The following is a 16655-nucleotide window of genomic DNA, read 5'->3' on the forward strand; positions in this document are numbered from 1 at the left end:
CTTTAAGAATGTTTTTGGGAAATTTAGTTCCGCATGGAATAAAGTAACGCAAAAAAATGAATTTTCAAAACACGCCTTTGAAAATTGTTTGTTGCCTTTGAAGCCGATGTTTCAGATGATTTAAATCAGCCGTAATTTTGTTTTTACTTATTTCATGTATAGGAATAAACGTTTTGGATTCTGTGCAAAAAAAAAAAAAAAAAACTCTTTCAAATAAATTTATAAAACCCTTTTCGACAATTTAAAAAAATTCGTCATTTGTAGGAAGTCAGTTGCCTTAAGATGAATTCAGAACCCTGTAAATACAAATTTACAGTAAAGTTTCTGGACCGAAGATATCAATTGCTTTACTGCATTATATACTTTTCAAGTACAAATAATTCAAGGTACAAAAAAAAAACCCTTTAAAAATAAGGTCCCTTTTCCTAGCGCTTCTCGGTATTGAAGACTTGCAAAACACCTCGTGTTTGTTGGCTTTTGTTCTGCCAGCTGTCTCAACCACCGAGCAAATGGTTGCTTACTGCTCCGATAAGAAATTTGATCATCGTCTCGTAGACGTCATGTCATGGGACGATGCCAAGAGAGATCCCTTTGCGTTTACTTCTGACGTTATTTCATGAAAAAATCAGACTGTTGAGAAGAAACGAAATTCTTTCTCTTTAAAAATATGTGTTCACTCGCTTCCCCCCCCCCCCCAAATGAAATAAGTTTTACCGGGTTACTTGCCAATGGCCAAATGGTTGTGACTTTGTTCGTAGGTGTACGGTTCAGTTTCGACATGGATGTTGCACGGCTGACTATGCCATACGACTACTATATTTGCCAGCTCGGTCACGATTCTAGATAAGTCGTGAATATTGTCTCTCATGTGGGCTGAAGCTATTTAGTACAAATTCACTGCGAACAATGTATAAACACTAGGGTGGCTCTTGTTTTTCGACTTTTTAAAAGTTTAGCTTCCCCCATGTTTCAATCAACAACAACAAAAAAAAACACGATATGTGTAAAATTTTAGCTCAATCGGACAATTGCTGGGTGATTCTCAAACGCCCTGAAGTTGGAACATAGTGAGCAATGTTAATTCCCTATACTCAATGAATAATTCCGTTTAAAAGGGGTATATACTCTTACATATCTCAACCACATTCATATTTACAGCAATAATTTTGATAGAACTAAAACATAATGTGTGGAACGAAAACATTGGACATTATTTTTTCCTTAAAGAGTATTTAGTAGCAGTTGGGTATTTTTCACAGTTCACAATTTTTTTTTTTTTTTTTTTGAAAAATTGGATTCAGATTGTTTTTAAACAATTACTGGGTTTCCTGGATGTGCCCTCGCGGGAGTAACTATGACTCTCTTATAGATAAAAATATCGATGTTTCAGGAGAGGAAAATTCATCTCTGAATTCATCTCTTCCTCGAATTTTCCTTTCCTGAAACATCGATATCTCCTCACTCAGCCAGTTTTCCATATCTGTCGTATTAACGAGGGAGTGTGGGATCTTTCGTCATAAATACGTTAGGCCACACACAGTGCCGGTCCTGGAAATTCTGCCGCCTGAGGCGAATAATATTTTGCCGTCCTTAAGATACGACTTTCTAAAAAGAGTTTTTTTTCTTTACCTCTATTACCTTGCTACAGTGGTTCCCAAAGTGTTGGTCACGACCGCCTTGGATGAGGAGGGGGAAGGAGAGGTAACGATGATGATCTAAGATGTCGCGAAAGAATTTCCTAAATAAAAACGTCCTGATAAGAGTAAACATACATCGAATCAATTTAATAACTCTGCTCTGAACAAAGAGGGTGGTCCCATATAGTGGGCGCACCTGTTCACATTTTTTCTCAAGGGTTTTGGAAAATATTTTACCCTTCGAAGGAATAATTGAGCTATTTAGCACATACATATCACATAACGCATTAAAATTCTACACACAATTTACTAAAAATTATTTGAAGAAAAATCGTATTCAATCAGTGTCACGAATATGCTTTCACTCACTGTTATGGAAAAACATGAAAATTAATTAATTAATATATTTATTCTGAATCCAAAGACGAAATTTACTTATTGAAAGTAAAAGAATCACTCTCTTCATTTCCTAATTTTTAAATTCATAATTCCCCGCGTTATGTTGCCTATACACACGTAGTACATAAAGATGCTTTTCCTATAATTTATTACATTTTACGTATTATATTTATTACATTTTTATTCATACGTTGTAGTATGTATATTCTAGCGAAGTGACTGCCCTGCGTTCATACGTTTGTGACCAGAGGCGTGCGCAAGAGAGAAAATGGTGGGGGGGGGGGGAGGTGGGCATACCCTCCCCAAGACGATAAAAAATTAAAAAGATTTACAAATATTTTAGTAAAAAATGAAAATGTACCTTTATATCATATGTTAAATTTATCAATTTCTGTTAATTTAAAGTGCTTTTTGAATGTTAGTAGTTCAAAATTTCTCTTTGAGAGATTTCTTGTGCTTACTCCCCAAACCTCATGTGCCCCTCTAAAGGCTGATCTTGCTGAATAGCAAAGAGTTGAATAGCATTTCAACAATGAAAAGTGTTGCATTTACCTGTACTTATTTATCCACTCGAACTTTCCCTTCAAAATTATTTTGATGTGTAAAAATTTCCGAGAGTGAAAGCACCGTCATAATAAATCTGTTACAAAAAAAATTCCGCCCCTGTAAACATGCCGCCCTAGGCGGACGCCTCGTTGCCTCATGGCTGGCTCCGGCTCTGGCCACACATATGTATACACTCACGAAACACATTCCAACATGTATAGTGTGACCATGGAACGATTACCTCTGACCTTGTATGACCTTCATAACGAAAACAGAGAATTCATTCTTCAGTAGGGAGAAATGGGGGAAAAAAGAAAATGAAAACATCCTCAAGGATTGCGGCTGCAGTCCTTCCCCCCCCCCCGTATTTCTACCTACTGAAGAATGAGCCCTCTCTTTTCTTTGGTGATGGAGGTCATACAAGACAAGGTCAGAGACCATCTTTCCGTGGTCACACTATACCAATTCGTTAGAAATTCTCCAGAGGAATGTTAAAGAAATGCATGTACTGTTAAGTACATGCGTAAGATAACATAGAAGTACAATAAACATGGTGGGATAAATCGAGAAGCTTTCCATACTTAGAATAAGACAACCATAGTCTTTCTTATGGACAGCGTGGGCTTATGTAGCCGCATACTACAGTTATTAGTCTTTATTATGTAGTAATAAATATTAGTTTTTCTTTAGTGATACATATATGCTTTTATATTGGCTTGCTTTATTTTAGTTATATTTGACAGCCATATTTTTATGAGCATCTTTTTTTAGCCACCTCGTTGGCCATTTTGCCTGTGATGGCATTTGTATAAGTAAAAGTATGTATATTGCTAATGGCGATAGACTGGAGGTGTGCTCGGTTTGAAAAAAAAAAGAAAGGACTTCCTCCCCCTTTCGCAATGGCTTGGCTGTGGGCTCTTCTCAGACGAAACGAGAAAACTATCACTGATCTGAATAATGCAACTAAACTTCATTACCCTTTTGGCAGTTTCGACGATAATAATTATTATTATTTCAGCACTGATGTTTTGTTTTCTTAAAAACACGTGACTATTTATAGTTATCACCTTCCCAGTAACAAATTTCTAAAAATGCTATCAGTACCAAGATCATCGAACAATACTTGAAAAGATAGAAATCAACTATAAACACGGTATATAAAATGAATAATACTATGTTAACGAGTTATGAAAATTTAATTAAAGTCATTTTTAAAACTTACTTCCATGAAGTGAAACATCCATAGAAGTTTACAAGAGATGTGAAAAGGAATGAAAAATACTCCAATAAACCTCTTTAATAAGATGAATTACGATGATTCGAACCGGGCGAACACAAACTAGTGCGTGTCAAAAAAAACTTCCAAACACTCAATTAATTCCTGGGAATCAGTAGTGGAAGCTGATTCAGAATGAGCTGACGGTGGCGATGCGTAATACGTACCGGTCAGCACAGATTACTGACTAAAAAAAATGCCAGTCGACACGTGTATGGTGAAGACAAAATGGTGCACGCGAGCAATGACTGTACGCCGCAGCTGTGTCAGCACAGTGACGCGTCATTATAGATACTGACGTAACTTGTTCGTAACACGTCACCGCACATTCTCATAAGTTTTTTTCTTGTACTATTCTTGTTAGAAAAGAATCGCGGAGAAGAATTCCCATGAGAAATTTTCTGAATTCCGCAAAGAGATTTTTTTTTTTTTGACTAACAAGCTTTAACTTGAACGTGAAAACTCGCGACTGGTAATATATATACAAATTATTTTGAAAGATAGAATTCACAATTGATCGTAAAGTATCGTAAATTTGACTATTTACGCATATTTTGTCAAAAAGCGGGGATATTTGTATTCAGGAATTTATTTCTTACAAAATTTTATTGATAATTTTCCCCCTCTTTTTTTGAGTCGTTTAAGGGTATAAATTTTAATATCCCTCTGCACCACTAATTTTTGATCAAACAGATAGTGTCATCAGAATTTTAGTCTTTTCCCTGTTTTTGAGAAGAGCGGATGATACAAGCAAAGCTAGCCCTCCCCCCTTCCCCCACCTTTTCGAATAAATCGAGTTCAATAGTTTATGGATATCCTGAGAACCATAAAGTCAATTTTTTATCCTAATTGAAAATGTGCTTTATGAGTCCCTTTCTCTCTTTTATTTTTTAAAAAGCTGACATCACTGTGCCCACTTCACCCCACAACTGATATCTCTCTCTGTCACTAACGTGAAAGGATAATTTAGATTTCTTTTTCTTTCTGTGGGCAACGTGCCCAAGTTTGTTTCACGCGCATTGAAAGAAAAAAAAAATACGCAAAAAATTAAATAAATAAATAGCCAAACCGCAGAGAAAAAAAAATTGGATACATAATAGAGAAATAAATATTCCGGGGGAGAAAAACTAGATAAATATAAATTTAAAAAAATGATTAATTTTTTTTCGAACAGTCTTCCCGAAGCTGAAATTTAATCGCAGCACGTGTTTGTTTCGAGCAGCAAATGAAACATAAAATAGGATGAGCAGAATAAACACATTTCACTAGGAACGGCCTAGTTAAGCAAGGATCAAGGACTTTTTTGGGACTCATTCAAGGACTTTTCCGCTATATACCCGTGAACTATTATTCTTCTTCCCGTCCAGTATATTGACACGAATTTCTTTTCCCGCTTGTGTTCTTGAATTTTCTGACACAGTTTTTAATTGAGCTGTTGCTTCGATGTCACCTTGTGAAGTGAATAATTAAGTCGAGCTGTCAAGAGGCTTTCTGGGAAGAAGCATTGTGCAGTCCTTAACATAAATAATAGAAATAACTTTGATTAAAAAGAAGAGTATTAACTTAGTAATTAACTTAGATTCTTGAACGCCATGACCTGCTGACCTCTCAGTCAACATCTATTGTTTGAACATGATTCATTTCAGCATTAATTGGTCTTTGATGACTATTGAAAATAAAAATATTCAGTGATTCCAGATTCTAATTTTTATATAAAAATTTTACTGCATGAAATAGGTCAGGAATCGGGATTTCTGTTTTTTACCACATGTTTCGAAAATTAGATTTTTGATACACAAGCTACATGAAAATTGCATTTCTATTTTCAATCCAAACGCATCAATATGAACATGAAATAAATTCCACCATGGGATACTCAACAACCGGTGTGCAAAGAAACATTCATTTACCTATTTCTGCATATAAATAAAATTGTTTTGTCAAAAAGAATTGTGTAGTTTTCACTTTTGAATAGAAGAATTTTCTCATCTCTGAAAGAGGTACAAAATTATTTAATAATATTTTTCTTAAAATATATATATGCCAATAACAATTTCAATTTAAAAAAAAGAGAAAAGTCAAAGTTGTAATTGATTTCCAAATTATGTGCCTCGTCTCACACACACACACACACACTTTAATTAAAACTAAAATGACCTACCAAATAATTTACATGATCATTATTATTGTCATTAATTGCATATTTTTATTGATAATATTATTATACAGTAAAACCTCGTTAAGTCGTCACTCTGATAAGTCGTCACTCCGGTTAAGTCGTCATTTTTCTTCAGACCCTTCCGGCTCTCATAGACCACAATGTTATTAAACCCTCGTTTACTCGTCGCTAATTTCGGTTAAGTCGTCACTATGAAAAAGTTTGAGAAAGAGGAACAGACTATTTTTATGGCTCCTATTAAAAAAAGAACTTGTTAAAAGCATTGTCATATGCTCAAAAGCCACCATTAAATCCTATATACCCGAACGAAACAGTTTAAGTAACGGAAGTTACGCTGGGGAAGTTCATTTGCCGAATAAGGTTTTTGTAACGTTGGGAACTGTTCAGGCTAGATCTCATTTCTGCCTGGGCTCCATTCGAGAAACTGGACAAACCGCGAGACACCCAAGCTGTGTCGCAAGAAGTTGCAACGTAAGCACTTCGCCCCCGGGCATCTCCGGCAAAACCAAAATTTATTGATGTCAAAGATTACATATAGTGCAAGGAAATCAAAAATTATGTAAATCGAAAAATCAAATTAATCAAGTCAAAGTGCAACGGGCACGGATAATAATCGTAGAAAGCATGGACTCTACTAATTTAGGGCTTGAAATTTAAACAAAATATCTTTGTTGAAAAAATTAGACATTCTTTCCCAAGTTGAGGTCTTCTGTTTACTTTTCCCTGCCCAGGGCCCCTCCACCAAGTCAAAAGTGTTCGAGATTACTTTGTAGTTGCATCATGAACTACTGATGAAGAATTCAAACACTAAAATTAAATTTGATGTATATGTAAAATTAATGTGCAATAGAGAGTTTCTATTATGAAGAAAAGCTACTTATTCAAACAGTTGCTCTGTTAGTCTATAAATTAAAAATTACTAGTATAAATCAAAGTGTACATTACTTTTCACCACAATAATTTAAGTAATAAGAGATAAAAAAGATAAAAAATTGCTATTATTTTTTCTTTCGCAATCTATAAATTTTATTAATATTGTTATTTTGCTTCATACTTTAATAAATGTCATATTACTTTAAATTTATACGATTTTCATAACATTGCACATTAAATCTGACGGAACTCCACCTAAGTCGTCACTCCGCTTAAGCCGTCATAATTTTTCGATAACTTGAGGTGACGACTCATCGAGGTTTTACTTTAATTTTCTTCTTATTGTAGTTTTCATAATGTGGTAGTTAAAGGGTTAAAAGCTATATGAGATCGATTATGAGTTTTCCGAGTTATTTCGGGAATAAAATTTTAAACTACCGGGGTTAAGTCCGTTATGTGAGGTCACAATGTAAAATTATCTTGAAGTTTCAAATATAGCTCGGTGCTGCCTTCTATCGCCAAAAGCACTCACCAAATAGAAATTAAAGTTACTCTAAAAAATGGATGTTCCGTTAGATTAAACTAAAAATTTACTCCAAATGTCCAAAAAAAAAGTTGAAGGGAAAAAAAAACACGCAAATTTCTGACACCATTGGGAAACTCTACAACTTTCTTAAAAAATAATATTTTTGTACAGAAAGCTACGCAGATCGTTTTTTCTTAAAAATATGTTATCCTCGAAGATCAACTCATATATTTATGAAATTTAATTACGGCTTGAAATGATTTTAAAAATTTGATTTTGTTTGAAAAAGTTATATTTTTTAACTTCGAGATTCATTTTTTAACACATTTTTCAAGCCGCGGCCCAGAACCTTTGGAAGAAATACAAAAAGCGGAGGGAGGCACAATGAATTTCTTAAAAGAGAAATTTTTTGGTTTATTAGCATTGAAAATACTTTCAAATAGCATTGAAATCATCAGAAATTGATTATAGTAATATATTTATTTATTCATTCAATATATATTGTTTGGCCGAGGCCTATACAAGAGGATGGTGGTTGAGTATGATAAAAATTACGATTATATAATATTACAAGAAAATTCGTAAATCGTAGTGCAATCTGCAATATTTGGCGGGAGGCTGTTCCAGTCAATAATAGTTCTAGGGAAGAAGTTAAATTTGTGACAATCTGAAGAAGCGAAGATGGGCTGTAATTTTTGGGAATGGCTGAGTCTGACAGAGAAATGTGAGGGTTTAATTAGAAGGTTGGAAATGTCGATATTAAAATAGCCATGGAGGATTTTGAAAAGAAAAGTTAAACGAGAGATAAGTCTAAGAGAGGAAAGCGGTTGAATATTGAGTTGGCGCTTGAGCTCCGATATATAGACAGACGAAGACCAACAGTTAAAACTGAAGAGAGTGGACTTATTTTGGATAGATTCTGATTTGTCAATGTTGGTTTGGGTATGGGGGTCCCAGGCTTCACAGGCATAGAAGAGAGCAGGGAGGATTATATATGTCTGGCAGCACAGGTGACGGACATGACGGGTGGAGTTTTTCAGGTTATGACGAAAGAAAAAGAGTTTTTGAAGACATTTATTAAAAATATAATCAACGTGAAGATTCCAGCGGAGATCGGAAGCGATTATAATGCCCTGGTATTTATAATGGGAAACCTAAGAGATCAAATAATTGTGTATCGAGTAAGTGTAATCGTGGGGAATTCTTTCAAAAAAACTATTTTTTAGGGGTTGAGGGGCAATTCCCAGGTTGAGCACCTGGAATAAATAATGTTAAGGTTGTGTTGGAGAGATTGGACACTGTTTTGTAGATGGCACAATCATCAGCGATTGTGATTGTGATATATCACAATTATTGAATCAGGTAGATCATTTATATAAATTAGAAATAGTAATGGCGAGAGGACCGAACTCTGGGGTGTACTAGACTTGACATGAAGAAATGGGGTGCTCTAGCCCTTGAATGAGACAACCTGGCTGCGTTTAATGAAAAAGGCCTCCACCCATTTATGCAGTTGAATATTTAGACGAAGGTTTGAAAGTTTTAGTAGAAATTTGGTTATGGGGCACCCTGTCAAACGCTTTAGAAAAAACTTGGAAAATGATATCGGATTGAAGGTTTTTGTCAATGGTGTCTGTTAAGTCATGCATGAAAAGTATTAACTGGGTAGATACAGATAACGATGATCTAAATCCATGTTGGTTAGGAAAGAAAAAGTTAATCAAGTCGAGGTGGGTACGGATTTCCTAGGCAATTATGTGTTTTAAGAGCTTGCAGCGAGAGGAGGTGATTGCAATCGGTCTAAAATTAAGAGGGTGGGACAGTGAACTTGTTTTATGGATGGGAATTATCTTATTAATTTTCCGGTCCAGTTATAAAAGTGTTTTCTTCCGATATTTTGCTGTTTTTACAAAAAAATGTTTTGCACTAAAATAAATTTTTGATCTCATCTGGAGGGGGGGGGGGGGGGACACAGGAAGCTCGTGCCCCCCCCCCCAACTCAACGTACTCCTCTGTCTGCTCTCAATGAGCGTTACGAGGTCGGGGCAAAGCTGCTTACAAAATTTTGTGGACAAGACGGGGGGGGGGGGTCAGTGTTTTGCTGACTTTTGCTCTATGAGCAAAACAGCCAAGACATTAGAGCGTTCATAGAGGTCATAAAGCGTTCCGTGTAAGCATTCTTAGAGACAATATATACGCAGACTCTATGTATAATGTCTCTCAAGATGCTTTATACGGAAAGCTCTATGTAGACTCTCTCTGAAAATGCTGTAAGTCATACAGCATTCCCAGAGATAATCTACATAAAAAATTCTCATGGACATTTTACTCTTAAAGCGTTCCCACAAACATTCTCCAAAGATCTGTAATGGAGACATCAGACATTCTACATAGAGCTACAATACAGTCTCGAAAAACCGAGCCCCGAAAGTTTGTTTCCGGACAAGTAGTAATTTCATTTTGAAAGAGAACCAGGAAACATCCCAGCCCTATAATGGGTAAATAGTATAATAAAATATAAGATTCCCTTGAATGTAAGTAGACCATTTTAACTTTCGGGGGGTCATTTGGAAAAAGGAGCAAGTTTGACCGTTTTGCTTACGTAAAATCATTGGAAAGTCAGTTAAAGTTAGTTGAAAGCTATCAGTGTCTTGGCGTCACTATCAATCCCCCTCCCGAACTATTCTCAATGGTAGATTGAGAAAGGCTTGATCGTCTTAATCTTCACGCCTTTTTTCACATTCTTCAGTGTTTAAAACATCTTATTTTTAACATCTTATTCTTATGGCATCTATATCTTTTTCAAGAATAAAAATACAATAAGTATGCTATAAGAACGTTTTTGCTTGTCTCTTTGTTTTAAGTAAAACCAACATTTTTGAAGCACTTTTTACTGTTTGTCGGATAATTAGAATTTATCGATCATCCGAAGTAGCCTCGGTCCCATCCACCTCGGATTATCGAGACTCTACTGTATTTTTAAACTTCGAGACCCTGTCTAAACCTTACAGCGTAACTTTTTCGACGCAATTAACCTACATTATAAAAACGAATGTATGTCTGTCTGTTTGTCCTTTACTATTATACATTACTACACCATTTATCCGATCGCCATGAAACTTTAAGAAGTTGTTGAGTACACTCCCGCGAAGGTTTCTGGGAATTTTTTTTCCCCCTTTCCTTCATTTCCTTGAATTTCCTTTCTTCCGAGATCGCAGCAACGCGCGACGGGTAAGCTAGTAATTAATATTTATTTATTTCGGGGTCTACATAGGTAAGAAGTTGGAAAAATATTTACTTTTTAACTGGTATAGTTCTAATTACACCCCATTTCTTTTTTTTTTCAATTCAAAAATTGAAAAAAAGTCAAAAATTTGTAGCGATGACCAGAAATAGGGCTATTCTGACCCTTGTCTTAACATTAAAGTTCCGTTTGTAATTCTATCTTCATATATAGTGTGGAATTACAAACTAAAATTGCAATTGATATTTGATATTGCAGTCTAGTAAGAGCTCCAGTACATTTTCTGTCCACGAAAGGGGGGTGTCCATTATGCTGTTAGCCTTTTAAGCTGCACAACAGAAATCGATGCACTTCCTTTAAAATGTCTTTTTTTATTAAGTAGGCTTTCGTCTGATTTTCAGCAGGTACAAAGTAGAGGGTATAGGAAAAAGTGTTAAATTGAGAAAGCAACTTTAAAAAATATCTAATTTTTTAATAATTGCATTAATATTGTCATATCGATATTGTGATTAGCACTTATACTCAGGGCCGGACTTAGGCAGGTGTGAAGGGCGCGGCCGCACCGGGCCGCTAAATGTTTGGGGCCGCAAAAGGAGATAAAAATGTTTTGATTACATTTTGACTTAAACTTCTCAGCAAAGCAATAGCTTAAAATTCAGTCCAAGATAGGGGACTTCTAAGGTTGAGAGCCTGAGTAGATAATCGGTTTTCTAGCCCTGAGAGGCCCCAAATCTTCGAGTGCCTGGGGCGCACTTGCAATTTTTTCACTGGGAAGCGGCCACTTTTGTCCATATTTATTACCAAATGGTATTTCTTTATGTCTACGAAGGAGTTTTACTGTCATTCTCGGGCACCAGAGTACCCATGGACACCGTGGGGTATTGGAAAACTCCTATTCAGAGGGGGGGGGGCACAAAATACTTAAGCCCGTCCGTGAAGGTAGACTTCCAAGGCCGGAGTTTATAATAAATTTCATACTTTTTGGGCTGTCATGCCGTGTTCCAAACTGTTTTTCAGCAGATGTTTCATCCACTACCGCGATGGACATCTTCAGTGCTGTTTTGGTGAGCGAGGAGACGAAACAACCTCCTTGGGTGACCGACAACGGCCGGATATGAAGTGACCGGTCAGTCACCCATATAAATTCATCAAACTCTCTATAAATTCATGAGGGGCCCGCAAAAGATCCCAGCCTAGGGGCCTGCTCCAGGATGTGGGGCAATGCCTGGAATATTATGTGGCCTTGGGCGAATTCAGCACTTGCTTATGCAAAAATTCGATTTTCTTCTATCCTATTAAAAGGGCTATTCAACACTGACTTCAACCAAGGGAGCAGCATGGTCAGAGGGGCCGCAATTGCTTTTTGCACCGGGCCGCAAAATACTTGAGCCCGTCCCTGCTTATACTGAAAATAAATAACAACATATAAACTTCTACTTGTATTTATATTAATTATTTATAAATACCCAACTGGATGATTTTAGACGAGAGGTAAATGCATACAATGTAAGAATTCTCAGAATAACGACTGTCCATTTCCAGAGTCCTGATACTTTAGGCCTTATAAACAAGCTATGGAAGGCAGGGCGTTTTTTATTGCATGGAGCTCACCCAGGCATGGTCCTGGGATCTAAGTGCATATGGGGTTGTGATAATGAGCTTCTGCACTTTAAAAAGCATATGGATTGGCTGGTAGGCAGGGCATCTAGCCAGGTAAAAGAGCTAGAACATGCCTGAGAGCCTATATTACTGTGGAAGCGACCCTGATTTGTTGACCATTTGGGCATGAAAATCAATGACTGCAATGGAAATTGAATGGAGTGAAATCAGCGTGGAAAGTTTATCAAGCCTAACCGAAAATGAATGGACTCCCTTAATAAATGTAGTTTTTTTTTACATAAAAGAAAAATAGAACATCGCCTGAAAATAAACCCAAGGCCGGTATTACACTATAAAAGTTTGATAAAAGTCTTTTTATAAAACTTGAAAATCCAATAAGCATATCGGTAACATTCGAGCAAATGTAAGCAACTTGAAAATCCAATAAGCATATCGGTAACATTCGAGCAAATGTAAGCAACTTGAAAATCCAATAAGCATATCGGTAACATTCGAGCAAATGTAAGCAATAGGCTTACAGTTGTTTTTGTTAAAATTTTGTAAAAGATCTTTTATCAAACTTTTATAGTGTAATTCCACCTTAACGCATTCAGGAGTAAAAAAAACTGATATATGACCGGGTCTTATTTTCGGGGAACACTGTATGTATCAGAAGAACACCCGTATGACAACTTTGGCATGCGTATGCCTCAAATCGGTAGTACTTGAATGAAATTCGACCAAGGTGTTGATTGAGAGCTCGCGACCAAGACATTTGGCATGAGCATCCATCACTCTTGTTGCTTCAGGGTGCGCCGTGGTGCTTACGAGCAACAGTTTGAAGATGCCGACCGTAATAGATCTGCTGTATGGAAATCTATCTGAGCGAAAATCACTAATAAACGCATTCTAAGAGGAACCCCTTGCTACAGTTCTACTGATTAAAAAAGGGCCAACAAAATCATTCAAATAAATAATAATATGATGCACCTACTGCAGATTATCTGCATACACTGTCTCAAATAAATCTTACCTGATAACGATTATAATATCCCAAAAGAAACAGCTGTCATCACGTTAATTTCACAGCTCTGTCAATATATTTGGTAAACGACGAAGGCAAAGATCTTATCACTGACGACACAAACGACTCTCTTTCACATGAAAAACATGCACGTTTTCCTCATTTTACCAAAAAAAAAAACAACCCGAAATATTAGGCGTAAATCCAATATTTCTTGTCAAATCTCGGGAATTATCTCAGGTGACACACACAATGGGTAATCATTAAAAGAAAAAAAAATAATAATAATCCCTTTAAATCACAGCGATTTTCTTGAAAGGCATCGTCACCTGTATGTATGTATTTTAAACCGGCATCTACTTGGAATCTCGTTGAGAATCTATTTATGGCGACACATAGCGGTGAGCGCGTGTTTTTTTATATATATATATTTTTCTTAACTTCAGAAGTCCTCGTTGCCAAGAAAACACCTCTACTGAAAACAGTGTCCGATTGGTGACGCCACTGCTACAGCAGTAGCACACACACACACGCAGCTTCTTTTCTATGTTTTTTTTCCTGTTCTAAATACACAAGATTATATTGAATAAGAAAATAAATCGAGCTCACATAATGAAAAGGAGGTGAACTATCAGTACGCCGCGGGTGTACTCGAGTACTGTAAAACATCTCTTTCGCGGACAGTGACGTGAAAAAAAAAAATCGTTCGTATAAGGGAAGGTGACCGTTAATCAGGATAATCAGGGAATTGTAATGCATACTTTTATTATAGACAGAAAATCATTATTTTGCCGTAAAAGAGGGTTTAAATTGAAGAAGGATTTAACTGTATTCGTATTTTGCAGCCTTCTCTCATTCTAGTCTAATTTTTTTAACCACCCATTCCTCAGATTTGCAGCCCTGCTGTGCTATAGCCCGCTTTAACCCCTCCCTCCGTCATTACACTCTCTCTCCCTAAGTAACTTCTTTTCTTCGGTCACACTAATGCTTCCTTAATTAATTTTTATTTCTAATTAATTTTCGTCCCTCCCACACTCACACACTCTTTCGTTCACTAACATTCTTGCAAACTCTTTATGCCACTGGTTTGATCACTCACTGAACTAGTTTCCCTAGGCAGAGGTGGGTTTATTGTTTTACAGTAGGATACAAATTTTACCGCTTCTTCTAATTTTTTTTACCACTTCCTCAAATTCACCGCCCATCTGAAAATGCCATCCTGAGTTATAGCCCGCTATAAGCTTCCCCCCCCCCTTCCCCCGTAAATACGTCTCGGTTGGTAGCACGGAGTCCAGCGCCCTCAGATTAAATGCAGAAATCAAAATCTTTTACGTAAAGCTCTATGACCTTTGAAATGCAGTATTAACCAGAAATGCTAACACGAAGAAAACATTGGGGGGGGGGGGGGCTGAAAGTTGCTAGTCGTCCCGTATTAACGGCACTTCAGCCTGTATGTAGGGGAAGGGCCGCAAATAGGCGGGTCTCGTGCCTAGAGCGTTAGACCCGAGGGGGCGCAAATTTCATTCTGAAACCTCTCCTTCAACATTGCAAGGGGCGTCAAAATGCACGCTTTGCCCCGGGTGACCAAGCATCTTGTTTCGGCCCTGTGTAGGAGGGGTAAGTCACATCATATAATCATTCATTATTGGGGGGGGGGGGGAAGCGGCTCGAAATTTATTGCACCTGAATCTAGGGGATGAGGCTATTTCAGCCCCCAGTTTCGATGCTTATGGTACTAACCCCGTTCTTCGCAGCGATGCTACAGCTATTTGCACTCTATTTACTATTTGCTATTTCTCGCGGAACCTCTTGATATCTCGGGAAACCCAGAGATTGAAAAACGCTGGCCTAACCTAGCTTTACATAGATGTTATTGCTGGTTTTGGGGTTTTGAGCGATTTTTTGTTTACGAGCGACCATATTTTACGTGGAACAATTCGGATAAGCATAGAACTCATCAATATTCAGCTTCCGTGGTTGTAAAGACTCAATCATAAGCCAGTCTGCAAATAAATGTATTCAAATTATATTTATTTATTTATTCTCTGTTATAATAACATCCGGACAAAATTAAATACGTCTATGTTCACGACATGTCATTGTGCTGGAGCGGAAGCCCGACGCGTGACTACTCCATGCCTCATTTGCATATTGAAATGTGTACTTACTCATAATTATTCACTTTTTTCTGGAGTGTGTTGTTCCATTAAAACATTGGCTGAATGCGGACATGTTAAACACACAAACAGGAAAAAAAAAGAACGACAGCTCTGCGAACAAGTACCGCACGAAAACGGGAAACAAAACACCTTGTTTTCTTTGCTCGTTGCTAACTTTTACATAATAATAATCCTACAAGCATAATATTATTCACGTGTGTAGCCCATTTTCGAAAATGAAATATCTTTTGAATGAAATGCCGTGAATAAATTGCTAGATAATAATGAAAAGGGGAAATAATTCTGATACTGAGTGGTTGATGAACCCACCTCCCGTCTGGGTTCGAATCCAATGAGTTGGCAAGGATGCAAGACCATTCGAAATAAGCTTAAATCAGGGCTGAAACTGGGGGTGGGGGGAGCAACTGCCGTGGGTGGCAAAATTTAGGGGGGCGGCAGTTTTAAATGGAAATAAAGAACACCGTTATAAAATTATCGAATTTTAAATGTTGTGGGGGCGGCACAATCATCTTTGCCCCTGGTGGCAAAAATCCTAGTTACGGCCCTGATCTGATATCAGTCTAATTTACTATTATGCGTATAAATTGACCATGATGTGACAAAAATGATTTAATACTACATTTAAAAAAAATGCAGCTTTACTTGTGAAGGTCACTAGTCTCGTCAGTTGATGAAAAAACAATTTTCTATTAATTCGTTGATATAAATAGCATAATCAGCCAAAAATTTGAATTTCAGAGATTTGAAAATTTTGAATCACTTTAATCTTTTTTTTAAAATCGGAGAAATCCATCGTATAACTAGATAAAAAAAATTCCAGCTTATTAATATTTATTGAGGAGCGAATTCAATCACTTTTTTACGCGAAGAATAAGTAACAATAACACACGAAAGTGACGTGAAGGTTCTCAAAGTTTGCTAGCTAAATGAAAAACTACAAAAATAATTGTTACAGCACGTGTTGTTTTTGGTGAAATAATAATGTTGGGAGAAATCTACTATAATTGCAAAAAAAAAGTTATATACGTACCTAAAAACATCCACTCTATAAATTGAGTTGTTTAAAATAAAATCTCTAAGTTGAGTTTTTATGAAAGTTAAATTTTAATTTCCGTGTAATAAGTCCTTTTAAACCAAATGAAACTAGGCGTCATGCGAACTCCCTCATGGCG

At 36.6% G+C, this 16655-nt stretch overlaps 1 protein-coding gene across 3 annotated transcripts in view; it reads right to left on the bottom strand.

The window, feature by feature from the left end:
• Positions 1-16655, bottom strand: part of LOC149090016 (NAD(+) hydrolase sarm1-like) — a 57971-nt gene extending 41316 nt beyond the window's left edge. Inside the window, exon 1 of one of the 3 annotated variants that reach the window (XM_089231991.1) lies at positions 16514-16655. Coding sequence is in view for 1 of the 3 variants with exons in the window: in XM_089231974.1 (XP_089088100.1) it covers positions 3805-3822 (18 nt within the window). In the remaining 2 variants the exon portion in view is untranslated. Of the gene's footprint in view, positions 1-3804; positions 4032-13312; positions 13651-16513 lie in introns of those variants that run through there. The other 2 variants (XM_089231981.1, XM_089231974.1) reach the window with 2 other exon arrangements.

Source organism: Pholcus phalangioides, unplaced genomic scaffold, assembly GCF_987345545.1.
Source record: "Pholcus phalangioides strain wild (caught in Gottingen) unplaced genomic scaffold, Ppha-v1.0 ptg000001l_1, whole genome shotgun sequence".
Taxonomy (NCBI): domain Eukaryota; kingdom Metazoa; phylum Arthropoda; class Arachnida; order Araneae; family Pholcidae; genus Pholcus; species Pholcus phalangioides.